At 48.2% G+C, this 19,871-nt stretch overlaps 3 protein-coding genes across 5 annotated transcripts; all 3 read right to left on the reverse strand.

Moving 5' to 3' along the window:
* Positions 1–1,449: 1,449 nt before the first annotated feature.
* LOC108102149 (protein stoned-B) lies at positions 1,450–8,771 on the reverse strand. The gene is made up of 7 exons (XM_017206832.2): positions 8,660–8,771; positions 6,933–8,582; positions 5,020–6,283; positions 4,454–4,705; positions 4,200–4,381; positions 3,900–4,110; positions 1,450–3,509 (listed from the first exon to the last, which is right to left on the reverse strand). The coding sequence occupies exons 1-7, from the start codon at positions 8,769–8,771 to the stop codon at positions 3,365–3,367; spliced, it is 3,816 nt and encodes a 1,271-aa protein (XP_017062321.1). The 3' UTR covers positions 1,450–3,364.
* Positions 8,772–8,824: 53 nt separating this feature from the next.
* On the reverse strand, positions 8,825–13,804 carry LOC108102150 (protein stoned-A). Its single transcript, XM_017206836.2, is given in 5 exon segments — positions 8,825–9,454; positions 9,456–10,105; positions 11,267–12,571; positions 12,574–12,780; positions 13,535–13,804. Coding segments are annotated over 4 exon segments (2,604 nt in total). The 5' UTR covers positions 12,593–12,780; positions 13,535–13,804.
* A 2,074-nt stretch (positions 13,805–15,878) lies between these two features.
* On the reverse strand, positions 15,879–19,790 carry LOC108102179 (alpha-(1,3)-fucosyltransferase C). 3 transcript variants are annotated; one of them, XM_017206884.2, is made up of 4 exons: positions 19,369–19,790; positions 19,219–19,309; positions 17,281–17,912; positions 15,879–16,799 (listed from the first exon to the last, which is right to left on the reverse strand). In XM_017206884.2, exons 2-4 carry the CDS (start codon positions 19,249–19,251, stop codon positions 16,364–16,366), a joined length of 1,101 nt encoding a protein of 366 aa, XP_017062373.1. In that variant the 5' UTR covers positions 19,252–19,309; positions 19,369–19,790; the 3' UTR covers positions 15,879–16,363. The 3 variants fall into 3 exon arrangements, with proteins under 3 accessions (XP_017062373.1, XP_017062372.1, XP_017062371.1); XM_017206883.2 differs by having other exon boundaries at positions 19,219–19,313; XM_017206882.1 differs by lacking the exons at positions 19,219–19,309; positions 19,369–19,790 and having other exon boundaries at positions 17,281–18,071.
* Between the last annotated feature and the right edge of the window lie 81 nt (positions 19,791–19,871).

The raw sequence follows: 19,871 nt of genomic DNA on the forward strand, positions 1-19,871 counted from the left end.
GGAACAATTCAAGTTTGAAGGAGGAAACTTACCTAGCAAACTCAAATCTGTGTTTCCAGGTGGAATCTGAGGATGAGTATGAAGTTCAAGGAGCACCCCGAGTTCCCTATTTTGGTATGACCCGTTGAAAGAATAGAACATTCCCTCTGGGACTCATTGACGTATTTGAGTCCGATTTGATCCGTCTAATTAAGACACGCTTAACAGAAAGAAATTAATTGTTACCAACTTCACAGCTCTTGATTTGCTGAACATTTCAGACAATAATATACACAACTCCAGTGTTTACTGGTCAATCATTGAGGTCAACATTGGTTTTACTCTTGGTACTGTAAACTTTAAAAGGTGAACTTTAAATAGATAAAAAAAAACTGATTGCTCAAGGAAAACCAATGGTGTGCAGTATGGCTAATGTTGTATACATTAAATGGACAACATATTATAGCATGTAAAATACTTAATTAAACTCCTTGTAAATCAGACTCCATTATTGGCTTGGCCTGTTGTGTTCGTGTATTAAAAACACAGGTGTATTCTAAGATGCAAAAGTCCAGTTGCAAAATGAAGTTGGCACAAACCCGTCTTTAATGTCTGACATATTATTACATTTATTTATACTGTGACTAATATACTGATATATACCAAATATGGTAATACTAATTACCATTTCTTTCCACTAATAACAAAATATATTGTGGTAATACCGTCATTTAAAATGGCGCCAGGCCGTCACACGTGTGATTGTAGTGGTGGTTAACCTCCGCATTAAAGGTGGCGCCACCAACTCCGATAAAGGGATCTGTGGCTCCGGCAAGCAGTCGAGAAAGCAGTGCGCTCAGAGCTCTAGCCGACTGCTAAGAGCTCAGAGGAGCTAAGAGAGAGCTTAGAGGAAGAAGGATAACTGTAACCGTGTAAGAGCGCAGTGCTCTTTCATTAATTTTGTATAGTTGCATGGTACTACGCATCGATTGCCTTTCCAGGGAAAGTCTCCCAAGATCTCAAACTATTTTGAGGCTCACAAATCTATATGTTAACTCCTTTGCCGGCAGTAAGTAATCCTCTTTAGGATAAATAAATTACAAGCTCCGAACGTTTCGATCTTTCTCTTTCTCGTCGTTCCTGCTTCTGCTTTAATCCCTTGGTTATCCGTTTTTGACACCAAAGATCCTAATGTCATGTCCTTTTCCTCGGCGTCCAAAGCTTTTACCACAACAATATTCTACAATAGTCCTGAGAGCCATTATTTCACCTCTCTCTCTCGCTCTGACTCTTGTCGCCTCTATCTTGTTTTCTCGTAAATTATCGTCGAATATTTTATTGACGAATCCATTATTCAAAACTTCTGCCGTCCGCTGTGATAATCTTTCAATTTGTAATATCATAAATTGGGAAATGAGAAACAATAATTTAAGGTTTTGCCAGTCCCGACACCCAGTTAAAGGCAGGAAGTCAATTTGCATTACTTTATATTTGTTGTCGCAATATTTATTTTCTCATTTGACTAGATAATTTTCCATCATAATGCGTTTTTTGCTCGTTTCATAATAATTCATCATATTGTATTTAGTTTATCGGTTAATACCATTAGCTTGCGCCGCATATTTGTATAATGGCGACCAGTCCCGTTGCAGTATATGCCCTCACGATCCGACACGGATCGAGGATATATATTGCAGCGGTGCCGTCGGGTTTTTGTATAATTAATACATAAATATAACATGTGAGAGTGTTTGTCAACCGATCGGTCTTTGTTTGCATGGGGTTCCTTTTTTTATTGTACATACAATACATATGCTATAGACGATATATAATATATGCAGAATTAATCGTAGGTAAATAATGTAACATATAAAATACATGAATGAGGATTAATTTCTTAGAGGTACAATATTCACATTCTCTATTAGTAATAAATCGTGATTCTATTTAGAGTCCTTCTAAGTGTCCGTAGTACATCTGTTGTCTGGCATGAGAAATGAGTTTGGAGTGATATTGAGTGGGTAGGAAATAGAGTAGAACAGAGGCAAACATCGTGTGGTTAAGCCGGGATCATAGAATATATTTTCATTTAACACGTAATTAACAAATCTATTATTATTCAATCTTGCTAGTAAACTCAATCAATCAATGAATCAGTTATCAATCAATACGTATGGCATACGAGTATAGTTATGAATAACTTCGTTTAGATTTACGTTAGGTTTGCTTTTGGTTTCCTCGTTTACTTTAACTTTATACTTTTTGCTTTAACAAAGATGATTTGCCTATATGGTTTTCCTTTACTTTTTAGTATAGTTTGAATATAATTTTATTTGATTCACAACAATAACATTTGAATATGCATTTTCGTTTACCATGTCGCTTTTGCTTGGAGTTTTGAATTCATCTCTAAATTTATAGTTAAATCAATGGTATACATAAAGCTAAAAGTTTGTTTATCTGATGGCTATGGATAGTTTTAAGTTCCACTTCCCACATATGTAGTCTGACCGGTGTTGGTTAACTGTATGTAAAGCTGACAGCTCGTTCTTGTGAAGTTGGCAGCTCATCCGAAGCTCAAGAAGCTGGCAGCTTGTGCCAGTACCTTACCGTTGGTCATTTACGCAAAGCTGGCAGCTCCACCCAGTGCTGACTAAGTAAATATAAGGCTGGCAGCTCGTTTCAGTGTTGATTAACCTTATTCGCACTTGAGCCTTTTAAGAACAATTACGACGAAATTGCTTTTCATTTCCCTGGCTTATGCTTACTTCAGATTACATCAGTTATCGTATATATATATAGTATATGTTCGTGTGTTGCGATTATAACCTTTATCTTAATGCATTTGTATGGTTTGACTTTACATACGATTCTGGTCTGATATCGATTGAACGTGTTCGTATGGCTACATGTAACGCAGATTAGTTGGTTTCCTCGGCTAGGCTAGGCTAGGTCAAGTGATTATGGTTGTGGCTAAGCGGTTAACAGGATATGGGATACTGATACGGATACGGATACCTAAGACGCTATCGGTTCCTCAGTTGACGTGTCCGCAGATCCATCAGCTTCATCTCGGTCTTCATTCATTTGGCTTTTTACACAGTGTTCATCAATTCATCGTCTGCTTCGTAATCTTCGCACTCTCCAGCTGCTGCACCTAACATTATTGTCAACTAATCTTTACCTAACCCGAAGCGATGAACACGCTGCACTTGCTAGAGGGGAAAATTGCGGCAGACGCCTCGGAAATATTTATATAGATTATATAATATGTATACAACAAGAACGATTGCGAAAACCATGCACGGGGAGTATCTACAGAAGGCCGCCTGGCTGCGCTGCCTCTCATTTCAATCCAGCTAATCCCGTTTCCCGGGGTGCCAGCTTAGTTGGAGTCCGTGTCCGAGTCACTCGGTGGCACCGGGGAGGCCGTCGGCTTGGCGGCCGTGCTGGCCGGCTCCTCGCGAATGGGACGTGTTGCCGCCAAATACGCGTTCGTGGACTCGCCGTGCGTGGTCTCGATGCCAACCCTGGAAAGAAAGAGAAGTGGCGGTCAGTCGTCGGCCCTCGTTCCTCAGTTGTCGCATGACCTAGGCCAACTTAAAGCCTAGCCAGGGTCAAAATGCATGCAAGGTTAACGTAAGGTAACCGTTTGTTTTATGCGGTTACATCAATGACTTTCACGGGTTTGGCACTGTACGTAATCTAAGATCGGGTAGGGACTCTAAGTAATCAAATCTCAAAACATAAGGGTTCCATGCCAGATTTACAGCTATAAGCTTTGAGAACCAATTTTAACCGGTAGTTAAGTCAGCATGCAGCCTTCAAAAGCTTAAAAGTAATTCAATTGTAGATCCCAGCGTCATTGCAACCACGAGAAAGCCATTAATGCATTGAACCCTCGAAGGAGGGCTACTTACTTGTACTCGTGCCGTGCCAAGTAGCGGACGTACTTCTCCGGCGGCTCGTCGGCATCCGAGTCCTGGACACTCACGGAGCGCACGGTGGTATGCGAGACCTGCGTGGCGGGCATAGTGAACTCCACAAACGCGTATGGCGCCAATTCGCTGGGTATCTGGTCGTAGGAAGTGAGGGCCATGCGGCAGACGAGCTGATGAGTGGTGTAGGCACCTGGCGGGAGGAACGACAACGATTAAAGGGGGTAAAGGTTGTCCTGATTGGATTTGGTCCCCGAAGACCCCGCTCCACAAATAACTTACCTTGACCCTCCTTGGGCAGGCGGGGACATCGCCACACGATGGCCCGATGATGGTGCTCGTACTTGGCCTGTCCGGATGTCACCTCGATCAGAGACTCCTGCAGCGTGTCCACGGCGCCCAGGATCCGCTCGATACCCTTGATCTTTCCCGTTCGCCGATGAGCGGACTTGACCGAACCATATCTGCTCCAACCCCCGGGAAAATAACAACGTTTAGTAAGGAATACCCAGTCGGTCACGGGCAGGAACACCCACCTGAAGTGCTTCTCCACGCGAAACAGGTAGATCCAGCACTCGGGGATGGGGAAGCGCACCGAGACGTCCTCGCAGGGGATCTGGCCCAGCTTGCGGGAGGTGAAGCCCGGCACCAGGATGTCGGCCCGCAGCTCCACCTTGTTGCCGGTGACGCACCAGGTGGCCTTCAGCTGCAGCGGAAGTTCGCGATTCTTGGGCGGACGCACACGGAAGCGCAGCAGTTCAATATAGTTGGCGTCGGGCGGTTGGAATCTGGAAAGATAAATTCATGAATGATAAAGAGAGTATTTCACTCAGGTGGACGAGATGCAACGGTTATGAGCACACCAAGATTCACTTAGGTGTTCATTTGCTCAGCTTCTTGCTCTCTTGATAAGTTGTTCACTTGTTTACTCGCGCTGTTGCTTAGTTCAATTTACTCATAACCTACTAGTGGGGAACAACTCAACCGTAAGTTCACTCACCGAGTGGTTCACTTTGGCCCCATGACCTTCCATTCGCAAAATGAACAACTTACCAAGGATGAACAACTTATTAAGAATGAACAGTGTACAATCTCTACTCACTTGATGGTGCGCGTTCTCTCGTACTCCTGCTGGTTGACCACGCTGTGGAACTCGACGGCCTCCAGCCGGATCCACTCCTCGGTGGCCACCGGGATGATGTCGTGCCGGCCGACGACCTCCTTCCCCTGCCGCCACATGTCGTTCACGCCCAGCTCGATGGTGGGCATGCCGGTGAGGAAGGCGAGGAAGAAGAGTCGCACCCGGGCGATCTGCTTGAGGATCTTGCCCTCGAAGTCCTGCTCCACAGTGATCTCATCCACGGCGGTCACCTGCACCTCCTCCATCTTGTAGGTGAGGGCGCGTTCGCGCAAAGCTGGCAGCTTGAAGAGCGCCTCCTCGATGCAGACGGAGAACTGCTTCATGTCCTCGTAGTTCATCGAGCCGATCTTGAAGAGCTGCGACGACTGCGGCGCATGCTCGACGGGCAGGCCGAGCTTCTTGAGGTCGCTGCCAAACTCCTTGACGCCCTCGTAGTCGCCGGCGATGGCGTATTGTGCGAACTTGGTCAGCTTGTTGGTGATCCGCTCCGCCTTGGTCACCTGGCCGGGCCTCACGCCGGGTCGCTCCTTGTAGAATATGTACTGCAGCTTCATCGTGAAGATCTTGCCGAACTGGTCGTACTGCTGGGCGCCCACCTCCGACACGGAGTACGAGGGCTGCAGCGGCAGCTCCTGGAAGGGCTGCTTGTCGCCCGCCTGGTTCAGCAGCTGCACCACCGGCACATCGTTCTGCACCACCAGCCGCACGAAGATCTTCTTCCAGAACCGCTGTCCGGTGATCTTCTTCTTGTTCGGCTGCCGCAGCTGCATCTCCCATCCGGGTCCCACGTAGTGGAGGCGCGGGAACTCCTCCAGCGGCTGCGAGACGTCCTCGTCGTAGAGCGGCGTCTGTGGCGTGTCCTGCGAGTCCGTGCGCTTCATGGTGGCCCCGTCGGCCGCCGGCGGACCCGGCGCCGGGAACCCGCTGACGTCCTCGAACGGATTGACCGTCGCGCCGGGCGGCGAAGCGGTCTGCGCCTGGTTGCCACTCCTCGCCGGCGGAGGCGGCGGTGCCAGCTGGGGCGCCACTCCTCCAGTGCCCTCCGCCTTCGGGCGGATGACCACGCTGAACTCCTTGTCCACCGACTCCACGGACTCCGCGCGTGCGGGCGCCTTCATCGCATAGAAGTCGTCGTCCTCGTTCCCGAACCCGTCGTCCGCCGAGTTCGTGTCCCCGAAGGCGTTGGCCGAGATCGTGGCCGATCCGAAGGCGCTGTCACCCCAGGCTGGAAAATCGAAAAGGACAGTTTGGTAAGCGATAGCTACCTGAAGGAATATAAGCTAACATATCCTTAGACCCTATTACTTATTAATATTAATAATATAAATAAGCTTATAATTGCAAGTAGAGTATACTTGTAAACTGGTCGATATATTTCGATTAATACACAATTGGACTAGAACATGGAATACATCAGTTAGCGTTATCGCTTGTTATCTAAAAAAAAAGTCGAATATAAAGCTCCTCCGGATCTTCTCAATTGAATAGAAGTGCTTAAGCTCGAACTACTGCAGTTTCTGCGATTTTACCATGCCGACTTGCGGGAAGATCGGGATGAAAGTGGATGACTACATTCAAATGCTTTCATTGAAAGAAACGCTAAGCTCATTTGGAATGCATGAAATGTGTGTAACTTCCTAATTTTTTACCAAAATCTGATGTCTAGGCAACATTGGCATATCTTCGTAATATCTTTAAGTATCTAATAACGTATAAAATCGAATGTAATCAACCGAATTACAAACTCTTCTGGGAAGAGGCGTACGAATGACATAGTCTAGTTATAGATTTCGGTTCTTAATACCCCAAAGCCTGGCTTTCCTTCTTTCGACCTACAAAATGAAATACCCAAGGTAAGCGCTCATGCTACTCACCATCTCCTCCCGTGGGCGTAATGGCTCCCGATCCCCCGAACCCGTCGAGGATGCTGATGTTGTCCTTCTTCACCGAGTCGAACTTGGCCGAGAAGGCGTCGAACTCGTCCGGCTCGGCGGCAAAGATGTTGGCCGCGTAGCTGGGCGCCACCTCGGGTGGCGGGGGCTCCACCTCCGGCTCGGGAGGTTCGTCCACGGCGAAGATGTTGCCCACCACCGCGGGCACGGGCACGGGCGCGAAGCCCGGCTCCTCCTCCTCCTCGGGACTGGCGAAGGGATTGGCGGACAGCTGGCCGCTGGCGAGGCCACTGGTGGCCAGCGGGAAGTCCAGCCCGGTGTCCATTTGCTCCGGCTCCGGTTCGCTGGCCGGCGGCTCCTCCTCCTCCCCGAAGGCCGCCTGTGTGGTCACCAGCGACTCCGTCGGCGGACTGTGATCGGATATCAGCTCCGGCTCCGCTTCCGGTTCCCCCAGTGGCTCGACCTTCACTTCCGGTTCCGGTTCGGGTTCCGGCTCCGGTTGCTTAGCCTCCGGCTCGTCCTCGTCATCGGAGCGCGGCAGGTCCTCCACCGTGGTGATCTCGATGTCCGGCGTCGGTGCCCGCTGTCTGTTGGCCGCCTCCGCGGGCGCCGCCATGTGGTTCGCCTGCCGCTCCAGTCCGGTGGCCGCCTGCGGCTGGGAGGTGATGTCGTGGGTGCTCTCGTCCGGCCGGATGAGCAGCGAGGTGAACACCGGCTCCTCCTTCACCTCCTCCTCGCCCTCCTCCCTCTCGCGCTCCTTCTCAGGCTGAACGGCCTCCGGCTTCGTCTCCGGGAGGTCGTCGAGCAGGAGATCTGGCTTGGGTGCTGGCGGTGCTGGCGGCTGCTCGAAGAGACTGAGGATGTCCTCCTTGGACTTGGGTGGCGGCGGCTTCGGCGGCTTCCCGGCCGTGGTGCCGAACATGTCCAGCAGGTCGTCCGCCTCGGCGGCCGGAGGTGGAGCTGCGGCCACCGGAGGCGGGGGCCTCTGGGGAGCCACGTGGGCTGGTGGCGTGGGACGCGGCGGAGCGGGGCGTGGCGGTGGTGGGCGCGGCGGCTGCTTGACCGGCGTGGCCGGAAGCGGTGCGGCCGCCTGTATGTTGGGCACCGCCGTCGGGAAGGGATTTTCGAGCGGTGCGCTGCCGGCGGAAGCGACGCCCCCGATGAGGTCCACCTCGATGCCCTGGGTGTGGGCGCCGCTGGAACCGCTGTCCACCGAGACGTCCAGCAGGTCGGCCAGCCCGGAGTCGGGAGTGGGACTCGGCGAGTGCAGGTCCCGCATGGAGACGGGACTGGGGGACCGGGTGGCGGGGATGCGGCCGAGCAGCTCCGAGCTGGTCTCCTCCAGCTGGCTGGACACCGTGCTGATCAGATCCTGGGTGCTCTGCGGCGGCGCCTGGGGGCGTGGCGGTGGCGGGTGTGCGTGTGGCGGCTTCTTGCCGCCCTCGTCCTCCTCCTCGGCCGCCGACTTGAGGCTCAGGGCGTCGTCCTCCGCCTCGATGGTGGTGCCGAAGAAGCTCATCGCCGGATCGAGGTCGTTGTCGTGGCCCGCCTCCGCCTCCGGTTCTGGTTCCGGTTCCGCCTCCGCCTCCAGGTCGTCGCCCCCGAAGGCAAAGGGGTTCGAGGCAGCAGAAGCTAAGAAGGGAATACAATGATACATATATCCTAATACCTTCCACGTACCTTCTTGCCTTTAAGGGAATGCCACTCACCTGCTGCAAAGGGATTGTCCGCTCCGGTTTCCGGCTCAGATTGCATGAGAAACGGATTGGCGGCCATGTCGCCGCCATCCAGGTCGTCGTCCATCAGGAAGGGATTGGCCATGTTTGTTGCTTGGGTTGCTTTTGTTGCTTTGGTGCTTTGGTGCTTAGTTTAGCTTAGCGCTCGATCAGCTCGCTCTCGAGCAGCTTGATCTCCGTCTCGCCGGGCGCTAGGTTCTCCGCAATGGAGGTGTCGAAGGGGTCGATGTCCTCCGCGGCGGGGACACTCGGTCGCGAGTGCGTGGATGGCGTGAGGACCTTGTCGCCCAAGCCCAGCTCCTGGGCGTCGCTCTGGAAGTCGAGGACGTCGGTCACCGAGGGGCGCGTCTCCGGCAGCAGTTCGTTCTCGAGGAGCTTCAGCTCCGTCTCCCCCGGGCGCAGGTTCGCCGCTATCGAGGTGTCGAAGGGGTCGATGTCCTCCTCGGAGTCGCCGCCTTCGCCCAAGCCGGTTATCTTCCTGCGCTCCTGCGCGGGCGTCAGTACCTTGATGTCGATGTTCTCCTCGACGGCCAGCAGCACTTCGGCCGGAACCGGAGTGGGCGGGGCCCGGGGATCGAAGTCCGGGTCGGAGAGACTGTGCCGCAGAGGGGCGGGCTCCGCGATGAGGTCCTTCTCGATGTGCTTGAGCTCTATGGCGCTGAGCTTCGCCTCGGGCACGTAGGAGGTGTCGAAGGGGTCGGCGTCCTCGGCCTCGCGCTCCCCCTCCTGCAGGGGATTGCCAGTGGGGGCGTAGTACGGCGTCAGGGGGCTTCTTGTTGGCCCCCAGCTCGTTACCCGCTCCAAGGAGGTCCGGTGCCGGCACCAGGAAGCCCACACTCTTCGCCTGGATGTTCAGGCTCAGCGAGGACTTGCGGCGGGCGGCGTCGAACTCCGGCTGGATCTGGTCGATCTGGATCTGGTTCGTCGGCGGCGGCTCCTGGGGATCGGAGGGCTCCTGATCCGCGCGTGGGTCGAAGTCCGGGTCGCTCAGCGAGTGCTTGAGCGAGGTCTCGTTGAGCAGCTCGCGCTCCAGGAAGCGCAGCTCCGTGGCCTTGGGCTGCACCAGAGCCGAGACGGCCGAGGTGTCGAAGGGGTCGAAGTCCTCCGGCTCCTGGTCGACACTCAAGGTGGGCGCCAAGGGCGCTGGCACCACCTTGCTAAGATCGGTGGCGCTCCCGGCGAGGAGGTCGTGGGCCGGAGCCGCTAGAGAGGATAGCCCGGCGGGCTCCTCCGCTCGCGGATCGAAGTCGTCGTCCTCCTCGAGTACGGTGGTCTTCTTGATCACCTGCTCCGCGTAGTTGGTGTTGAAGGGGTCGTCGTCCGGGTCCTGCTCCTCGTCGTCCGAAACGTAGATGGCACCGGGCACGATGTGCGGTCCTGTGGGCGGACGGACTGGCGGCGGAGGACGCTTCGGTTTTCCTGCAGAAGAATGAAGAGTGCGTTGATTGGTTACCAATTTAAATAATCAGGCAGTTCTTGAAAGGGGTAACTTAATTTTTAATCTGGGTTGCTTTTTGAATTCAATTACTATGAACTATAATACCTAAGATCATCCCTAACTTAATTTATATTATTATTGTTCAGAAAATACTTTTTAAAACCATGTATAAATTTGTATAGCTATTTTCAGCAAAGTAACAGCGTTCAAGAGGCGGCCATTTGATTTTAAAATATTTTAATATTTACCGATCTCAACTATAACTAACTTAATTATAATTAACTACTGATTGACATTATAAATATTGAACAAAAGTTTTTTAATATGGTTATAGACAATATGTTTCTTTTAAAACATTTTAGTGAATGAAAACTCTTTGTAGCTGAAAACCAAATACAAACCTAATTATAAACGGAGTACCCTAAAAAAGTGCAATAAAGGACGTTAGCTCCATTGCAGTTATCCCATCAATGAATTTTTATATTTTGTATCTGTGAGTTTTGGGATATACATATGTATATATAATATCTGCTAATGTGCAAACTTTATCCGAGCTCGCATAAATATCGATACCTTTAAACTCTTTAGAAGCAAAAGATCTGACTCTATCAACTCGACGGGTCCTGGTACTCATTATTATATAAAATATATAACTTTTATCTTATAAGAAATACATACATGTTCTTTGAAGGGTCAAAAACGCCTCCTTCACAGCTTTTCCGACATTCGACCAAAATTACAATTCAAGGGTGTTTACTTTCGTAACCTCAATTAATAAAATAAACAAAAAACTGACTATTTCCTGATCTTTTTCCAAATACCAAAACCTAATGCGGGATTATATGTTTTAAGTTCGACCAATCTTATCAGTAAAGACGGACCATCAGTACTCTGTGCTTAATCACAATAGGTATTATGTATGTTTGCCATATTTTCAACAGTCCAAAAAAGCAGGGGTGCCTACCTTCTACCTATTACCCACATCTGGTTAACTCAACGACATTGAGTTGATTGGAAGAGGATGCTATTCAAGTGAAACAACAGCTTAAATTGCCAGTGTTGAGTAATTTAAACCATTTATCTCAAATACTCGTTCGGACGACAGGTCAACGGAGGCGGAAAAGCGAGGACAAGGTGCTCACCTGAATCCGGTTCGGGATCGGCTTCAAACTCGGCCCAGCTGGCTTCGCCGAAGGCTTCGGTTGGTAGCTCCGCGGGAGGCAGTACCACCTGGGTGACGATGGTGACCTCCTCCTTTTTGGTCAGCGACTCGGCGGCTAGTTCGGCGAACTCGTCATCCTCCTCGTCCTTGAGGGCGTCGAACTCGGATAGGTCCGGGTTGAGCAGCTGCCCGTCCTGGTCCTGCTGCTGCTGCTCCTCCTCCTCCTCCTCCTCGACGTTCCTGGGCTTGATTAGGTGCAAGTGCAGCGAGACACTGAGATCGATGGGGGCCGAGGACTCGGGCAGTTCCTCGTCGAGATCGTCGAGCAGATTGTGCTGCGGCTCGTCGCTGGCGCCGGCGGTCAGGAGATCCGCCTCCGGATCGGCTAGCTCAACGCTCTCGCTGAGCAGTAGGTTCCGGATGCCCTTGCGCAGCTTCCGCTTGGGATTCGCTAGGGCGACGGCGTGCTCGCGGTCGACGCGACCCGAAAGGACCTCGACGGCGGCACCGAGACTCACTAGCTTCTTGCTCTTGTCCTTGGAGCGGTCGGCGCCCACAATCACCTTCTCCGCGTAGGCGGTATCGAAGGGGTCCGGTCCGTCGTCGGCGAGGATCGGCGAGTCGGGAACGACGGCTAGTTGGAGCTCTCCGCTGGTGATCGCCTCGATGTAGTCGGTGGCGAAGATGTCATCGGCCTCGTAGTCGCCGGCCTCCTCCTCCGATTCGGATAGCTGGACAACCGCTTCGGCTAGCTTGTCCCGCTGGGCCTCGATCTGGCCCAGACGCTGGCGCTCCCGCTCCTGACGCTCGGCCTCAAGGCGGGCTGCCTCCTCCTCCTCCTGCTTCTTCTTCTCGGCGGCGGAGGGCAGGCGCTGGTAGAAGGACTCCTTCTTGATCCGATCGAGCTCGTCCTGGGTCTTGTGTAGGATGCTATCGACGCCGGAGGTGAGCGCCTTAAACTTGGCCCATTCCTCGTCGCCGCCGGCAGCTCCCTGACTCTGCTCCCCCGGCTGTTGGTGGTGGGCGTTACTCGCGGACGCTCCTCCTGCTGGGTGGTGGCCCTCTCCCGATCCCGAAGCTACTCCCGATCCCGAGTGTGAATGCGAATGCGAGGCAACTGGCTCGTGGTGACCCTCGACGTCTGATGCCGCTCCGTCGGATTCGCCGGCGTCCGATTTGTTGGCCGCAGCCTCCTGTTTGGCCTTTAGGTCGCGCTTGTACTGCTCGAGCTCCTCCTCGGTGAAGAGCTCCTGGTCCTTTTTCGACTTCTTCTTTTTCTTTTTAGACCCTTTGGTAGCTTAAGCATTATCTAATTGCGGAGACATCGAGATCGGTCTGCAAATAGGTCGTGAAACTTACTGACTCCGGTCGAGAGCGATTTCGAGCTGGAGATGGAGGTGGTGGAGTGGTTACGGTTACGGTTTACGGTTACGATAACGGCAGCTACGTAGGATTCTGTGTGGTTCTAGTTGGTTTTTGGATGGGGTCTTGGAACTGCGGGTGGGAGGAGCAGACGGGGAATTATGTAAGCTATGCACGTCTCTCCAAATCGCACCGGTTTCGAAACTACGGTTTCTAAGATCTGATGGCCTAACCTATGATGATTAGTTATTGATACAGGTATTTTCCCACCCACTCACCGACGCCCCATCGGGTGTTTTTCCAGCCGTTATCGCCTAAATTTTGGTTAAAACCTCAAGTAAATCTGCCAGAGAACCCCGATTGCGGAAAACTTGATACATATCTATGTGGCTATATATAAAGCGCACGACTGTGTACCTACACGTGAACTTGTCGAGTCGCCAGAGCTTTTTCACCACACACCACCAAAAAGGCAACGCAACAACAACAGTAGAGTCATTCAAAGCTCGTTACGCACACACACACACACAGACACACACACGACAGGCGGAAAAGTCTCGCTGCCCAAAAAAATAGGCACCACATTTGGTGTATATTTCATGCATGATATATTTTCAGACAGTTTGTTATGTTCATGTTTTGCGTTCCTGAATTGGGTTCAAAAAAAATACTTGAACTTTGCCAATCGAAATGGATACTTTGAAAATTGTAGCATAAACAGTAATTCCTTTATATAATGCGGTTTTAGCAGCAGTTTGAACGAAAAGTACGTATGTTTTAAGTTAAGAAAAATGTATTTGGTAGAAAAACTTTATGCGGAACCCAAGTCCGATTCCTTTCGTTCAAAGCTTAATCAATAAGTAAATTGATTGCAGGGATATCATACCTTTTAAAACCTAGCAAAAGATTTTGTTAAATCCCTCATGTGTGGAGTGCTAACGTTTTAAGCTTGAGGTCCTTGTGTTTGTGTTGACGCACTTTTAAAAGCTTGAATAGTTCGTACTTTCGTACTTTCGCACACATTTCATTTGGCACATTGCCCGAGTAAAAGTTGTTTGATCTTGATTATTGGAGAGTTTGATTGGTTTTTTTGCAAGCGTAACTTTTGCATGAGGTGTTACGAGTCTCCAAAGTTTAGGCTTTGGTTCGGTTTTGACTTCGAAATCGAAACGGTAAATGTGCTTAACAGATGCATGTTCCAGAAAGACGAGAAAAAGAGAAGGTCGCGTTTGGTGCTCTCTTTCTCTATCTCCCGCTCTCTGTATGCAAAAGGGGGGCAGTAGTATTATTCTTCTGCCCTCCCTCAACCTCTTATTATTGCTCTTTTCTCCTTCTTTTCCTTTTAAATTTGTTTTGTTGGGAAAAATCGATGATTGAGAGACGCACTTTTCAGGCAAGTGGCAAGTGGCAAGTGCGAACAAGAAGGAACACTCGTGCAAGTAAGACCGTATCCGCGCACACCGCTTCGCACACACATGCACGCGCGCACACACACGCGATTGCATACAAAAGAAAAAGTACAGAAAAATGTATGTATGGATACAGAGTCCGAAAATTTGTACTATTTCTAGGACTTTTTTCAGCACAGTAAAAAAAAAGTGAGTTGCTGGTTTGCCCGAATAATGTCCTGGTGGGTTGTGGAAATTATGCAACTTACGTCTCGCTTTTGTGCACACTTGTATCTCGACGGAGAACTCGATTCGTATAAAAATACCGATTCACTAGGCTCTGTGTTCTCCTCCCTGCTTTTTGGACCCAATATTTCCGGAAATATATAAAAATGAGCAAATAGTAAAATTTTAACAACTTGGCCTTTTTGGTTTAATTTAAGAGGATTTCTGGTTTTCTCGTTTCGGTTTGCTTCGGGGGCTTTACCTCTGATTTGAACTATCGGGAAATCTAGCGCAGAATGAATAAAATGTCAAGAAATTCCATAGGAAGTGCTTTTCGCAAGCAGCGACGCTGGCAGAGGAGAGGTAGCTTTCCGGCAGCGCCAACGCAGGATATAGCGAAAGCATAAATAAGCTTCGAAAAAGCACTCTCTCTTTCCAAGGAAAGTTTCCTCCCACAGCTGACGTCGTTAGATATTGCTATCCTGTTTCTCCTGCAGGCATTTTCCTGCTCCAGAAGCTCCAAACTTTTGCGTAATAGAGAGAGAGATAGAGAGACAGAGAAAGAGAGTGGGTGGAAAAAGAGAGCTGTCAACTACGTCACGACGTTTGACACTTGACATTTTGTTTTTTTTTGCGCGCATGCCAACTTCTGGTCAAAACCGTTAGCCAACACTGAAAATACATACAACAATAATTGTTTGTATTGTATTAAATTTACGAACTATGTATTTTAAAATGAACCAGACATTTTTTTAAGTAAATGTGAAATTGTTAGAGCAATTTCATTATTTTGGAATGCGGATCAAGGAAGAAATGATATGTACATTTTTTTAAAACGTTTATATTAAATCCTACTAAAACAAGAAAGGTTTAAAAAGTTAATGACTTGGAGCAAGCATTTTATAATAGAATCATATTTATAAAATAGTGCTAATGCATATTTTAATCATTTAATTTTTTTTTATTAAAAAACGTTTGAAAAGCTAAAAAACTTTCTCTCAACATAATAAACTAAAAATAAAACTAATTTCCATTTGTAGAAATTAATTTCTAAAAACAATTTTACAAAAAACAAAATTAATTTCCATTTTGATTGCACAGCTTCTAGAAATTAATTTTTAAAAACATTTTTAACATATCACGAACTAGGGTACGACTGTCTTTTTCTTATTTCCCAAAAATTTACAAAATCGTCATTCTTCTTTTCCAAATTCAAAAATAAAATAAATTCTTCAATTATTTGGGATAAAGGGACCGAAAATGCGAAACATTCTCAAATAGGTTAACACTATCTTTATAATATTCAAATATTCAAAAGCTTTCTACCCTCCCTGGGAAGGCTTTAACTTTTAGGCCAATTGTGTAGTGGTAACAATCGTGGTAACTATTCCAACCCTAAAAGTTGTCTCAGCAAGCTTTTATACACTCACAAAAATAAAATTTTCGATTCGAATGGTAAGTGATTACCAAGAAAATTAATTTTTCAAATTGTAAAGGCTTCGCCGAATTGCTAAGTTTTTCGGTTTTGTATAAAACGAATAATTGTCCTTAAGAAAGAAAAATTGCTGTTATTCAACTTGAACGAGCGTTATAAATACAAATAAAATAAACTTCAAATAGTAATTATTTAAACAAATTTATTTGGACGTTTGGTTCTTGCTTGAACTAATTATAAATTGAACTAAATTATAAATTATAATCAAAGCTTTTATAATTATAATTTGTTGACTTTAAAAAGCTTATGAGACCTATTACACAAACTTGCCAATTTTGAGTGCCTGGCATTTTCCGTTTTGAAATTCTGGCTTTACCAAAACCAATAGAAATCGCATTTGAAATTGGACTGCTGGTGAGTCATGTCCCCATTAGACGACAATTTCCTGGTTTGTTTGGAGTGCCATGAAATCAGAGACCTGTATATCTTATCTTTCCAGAAATGTACTTAACACACATTTCTGGGAGTGGCTAGCGAACTCAATTGTAGGCTTAGGATCAAAACAACAGATGTTGCGTGAGGGTAACAAACACCCGGTGCTCCATCTCGCTCTCTTTGGTGACCCAAAGCTGCACCTGTCTTTCTTGATTCCGCGCACACAACACAATCACAACCGAATCCGGCTCTCCAGGCGACAGCTGTTGAACCACCAGGACTGAATGTCCCCGTAGGACTGCGTCTTGTGGCTGAATCCCGGCGCATGGAGCCGGGCGCACAGATCGCAAAAGGGTGAGGTGGAGGCCAAGCGGTAGTGGCTGCGCCACCAGAAGTAGCTGACGTACTCCTCCTGGTCCCCGCCCACGAAGTTCAGGTGCTGGGCCAGATCCTCGACGCTCTGGAAGCGACTGGCATCGATGTACGAGTGCGGCGGCAGGATGCGCGAGTAGTCCGCTCCGCCGAACACCACGGGTATTACGTTCCGGCGGAGGGCGTCGAACAGCTTTTCCGTCACGTAGTCGTCGCACAGGGAGTTCTCGAAGGCCAGGTAGAACAGGTAATCGGTGTCCAACATCTCCTCGCAGCGCGGATCTCCTCGTGCGCAACTGGAATTGATTATATTATAAATAATAAATAATATATAATATAATAATACATAACATAATAATATGTTATAATATCATTCAATATATGTAATAGGGTATATTTATAAATTTCTGATCACAGGACGGAAAGAAAATTCTGTATAAAATGTATGAAAAGTTATACATATGTATGTAGATTTCTTAACAAGATATAGCATTATTTACGATCTTTTATTTTATACAGCTGACATGGGAACACTCCGATAAAACCACTTTATTATTTTCAAACACACGCGATTAACACACGTGTTAAAATGTTTTTACTATTTCAAAAATAAAATCTTTCCGTTTTAGATTGCATATATTTAGGAATTAGTGTCTTTCTGTATGCATATTCAAATAGAAAAACGCTTATTTTGATTATGATTTCCTCCACCAGTTTGCTAGTGATTTAAAAAACCAAAAAAAGAGATTTTGAATTTCAGTCTAATTATTGAATTACCTGAGTTTTCCACACTTCCCGTAAATGTCTATCGCAAAGAATTCCTGAAGTCTGTCGGCCAAAACCTCCCTTTTGGAAAGAGTCTCGCAATGGGAGACGAACCAAGCGGCAGTTTTTGTTTTTCCCGCCCAAAGATCCCAGACCGCAGAATCGTTGAACGCCGCCGGGGGCTTCCGCCAATGTGGCCTCTCACTGGGCGCCACCACGGCGTCCGTTTCGATGTCTAGAAGCTGGCCGTAGGGCCACACCACATCCGAGTCCAGGCGATAGGTCATGGTGAGGTTATAGAATCCCAACTCGTCGTCGAGCCGATGCTTGGTCTCCCCGGGCGATTCCATCGTGGCGAAGACGTACGCCTGGTGGCGACTCCTCTGGGAGGGAACGGGTCGCAGCAGCGGGAACATCTCCGCCGCGTGGAAGACGACGGCATCGTAGAGCTCCACGGCGGGCAGGAAGTCGTGCTGGTTGGTGATCTCACACTGGTACACCGGGCACCCGAGCTCGTCCCTCAGTTCCTGGGGGCCCAAAGTGTCCCAGGACAATTTCCAGCGCGGGTCCCCGAAGAAACTGCTCCACAGGAGAATGGTGCGTGTGGACCGGGTATTCCGACTCTGCTGGCGCTCCAGGTGGTCCTGCAGGATTTCGTACTGATTAAGCAGTGGCGACTGGACGACCCTGTGGAGGATCATCAGGCTGCCAGCCAGGATGAGCAGGAGCAGCAGCAGGGCGCCGCGAGACCCACAAACGAACCGACCCGATCGAACAGCCATCGACATGTGCCCAACCTGACCAGATAACAGCCACCCAGTGCTCCGCAGACACAGTGAACCCTGCCTAAATGGGTCGTACTACAAGGTAAATGTACTAATAAACTCTTTTCCTCCCCCTTTTACAAAAAAGAGATGGAAGGGTCTAAGGCATATAGTAGCACACAAAATCAAAGAGGATTTTAAGTAATCCAATTTTTTAATAAAACCAGAAGTTCGAGGGCAAGATTTATAATTCAAAATTAAGTATTTTCTCTGTTCGCATGTTTTGAGCGACGCACTGTATTGCACAGCGCGGCCATTTGGCATTAGAATGGGGTAAAGTACCACGAACAATTAAAGATTAAATAATAGTTAGTATCGGTTATGCTCTCAATTGTATTTATTAGGCGACGAACTGTGGAACACATGGCGTCCGCTTAGCAAAGGGAGGACCTGATTCGATGAAAATAACGCACAGGCGGAAGGGAGCTAGCTTCGGCAAGTAGAAATCAAGTCGATCTGATCAAAAACAACGACGTAAGAATTTTTATTTCATTCTCTCGTATGGGAGCTATCCTATATAGTCGCCCGATCCGGCTCGTTCCGACTTATATACTGCGTGCAATAACTACACACCTTTTGGGAAAGTTTCAGCAAGATAGCTTTAAAACTGAGAGACTAGTTTGCGTTGAAACAGACAGGAGGACAGACGGACAAACGGACAAACGGACAAACGGACAAACGGACAAACGGACAGACGTACAGACGTATTCCGGTTCTGCCCGTGATGCTGATCAAGAATATATATACTTTTCGGGGTCTGAGGTGTCTCCTTCACTGCGTGGCAAACTTCTGACTGAAATTATAATACCCTTTTGCTCTGCAAGGGTATAAAAAAATGTATTACTTATCTGAATTTTAAAAAATTGTTACAAAATCAATTAGTTTCTTTGAATTTTGGGAGGAATACCGATTTAATAAAAAATAAATGTTAAAATAAAAATGTATTACTTATCTGCATTTTTAACTTATTATAAGATCATTTAAAGACACTTTACATTATTATAAAAAATATTTAGTACTAATAAAAATTTTAATATTGAACCAATGAAAAAAACTTTTACTGATTTACTTTAAAATATTGCTAATTCATGCAGGGCAGTGTCCACTGTAATAACAGACGTGTTACCTGCCAAAGGTGCGAGTCCGATAAGGCCGTCATTATTGATTGCCGGGCCGATAAGTCCGGGAAACTCACTTCCCACAAGTCACACTCGTACCTGGCTGAGTAAACATTGGGCTAGATTAGTGATATCAGCCCCACCTCCTGGTATCCCACCTCCTAGTTCTCCGCCTCCTAGTGCTTCACCTCCTGGCACTCCACCTCCTGGTATTCCACCTCCTGGTAATCCACCTCCTGGCACTCCAACTCCTGGTATTCCACCTCCTGGCACTCCATTTCCTCATATGACCAGCGAGTGACTGAGGTCCAAGCAACCCTTCAGGAAGCGGGTGACCAAGGTAAAGACCACCACGAATCCGTAGACCAAGCCAGCTCTCAGGATATTGAACATTAGCTTTGTTCTGCGGGAAATTCAACTGCAAAGCCAAAGGGTTACTGAAAATGTGAAAACTAATAGTGGAGTGTGACTTTCCCTGCGGAATTTCCAGAGTAATTGCAGTGGAGCAGAGCAATCTCTGGTAATTACCCAAATGTACTGCCCCTCGGGTCAAAGGCGATATTATTGACTAGAATCAAAATAAATGGCTCTGTGTCATGAACTGAAATTACAACGATTGCCACGATTCGTGCTTATGCATTTACTTAGTGGCGCACTTACA

This window comes from Drosophila ficusphila, unplaced genomic scaffold (genome assembly GCF_018152265.1).
Source record: "Drosophila ficusphila isolate 14025-0441.05 unplaced genomic scaffold, ASM1815226v1 contig_197, whole genome shotgun sequence".
In the NCBI taxonomy this organism is placed as follows: domain Eukaryota; kingdom Metazoa; phylum Arthropoda; class Insecta; order Diptera; family Drosophilidae; genus Drosophila; species Drosophila ficusphila.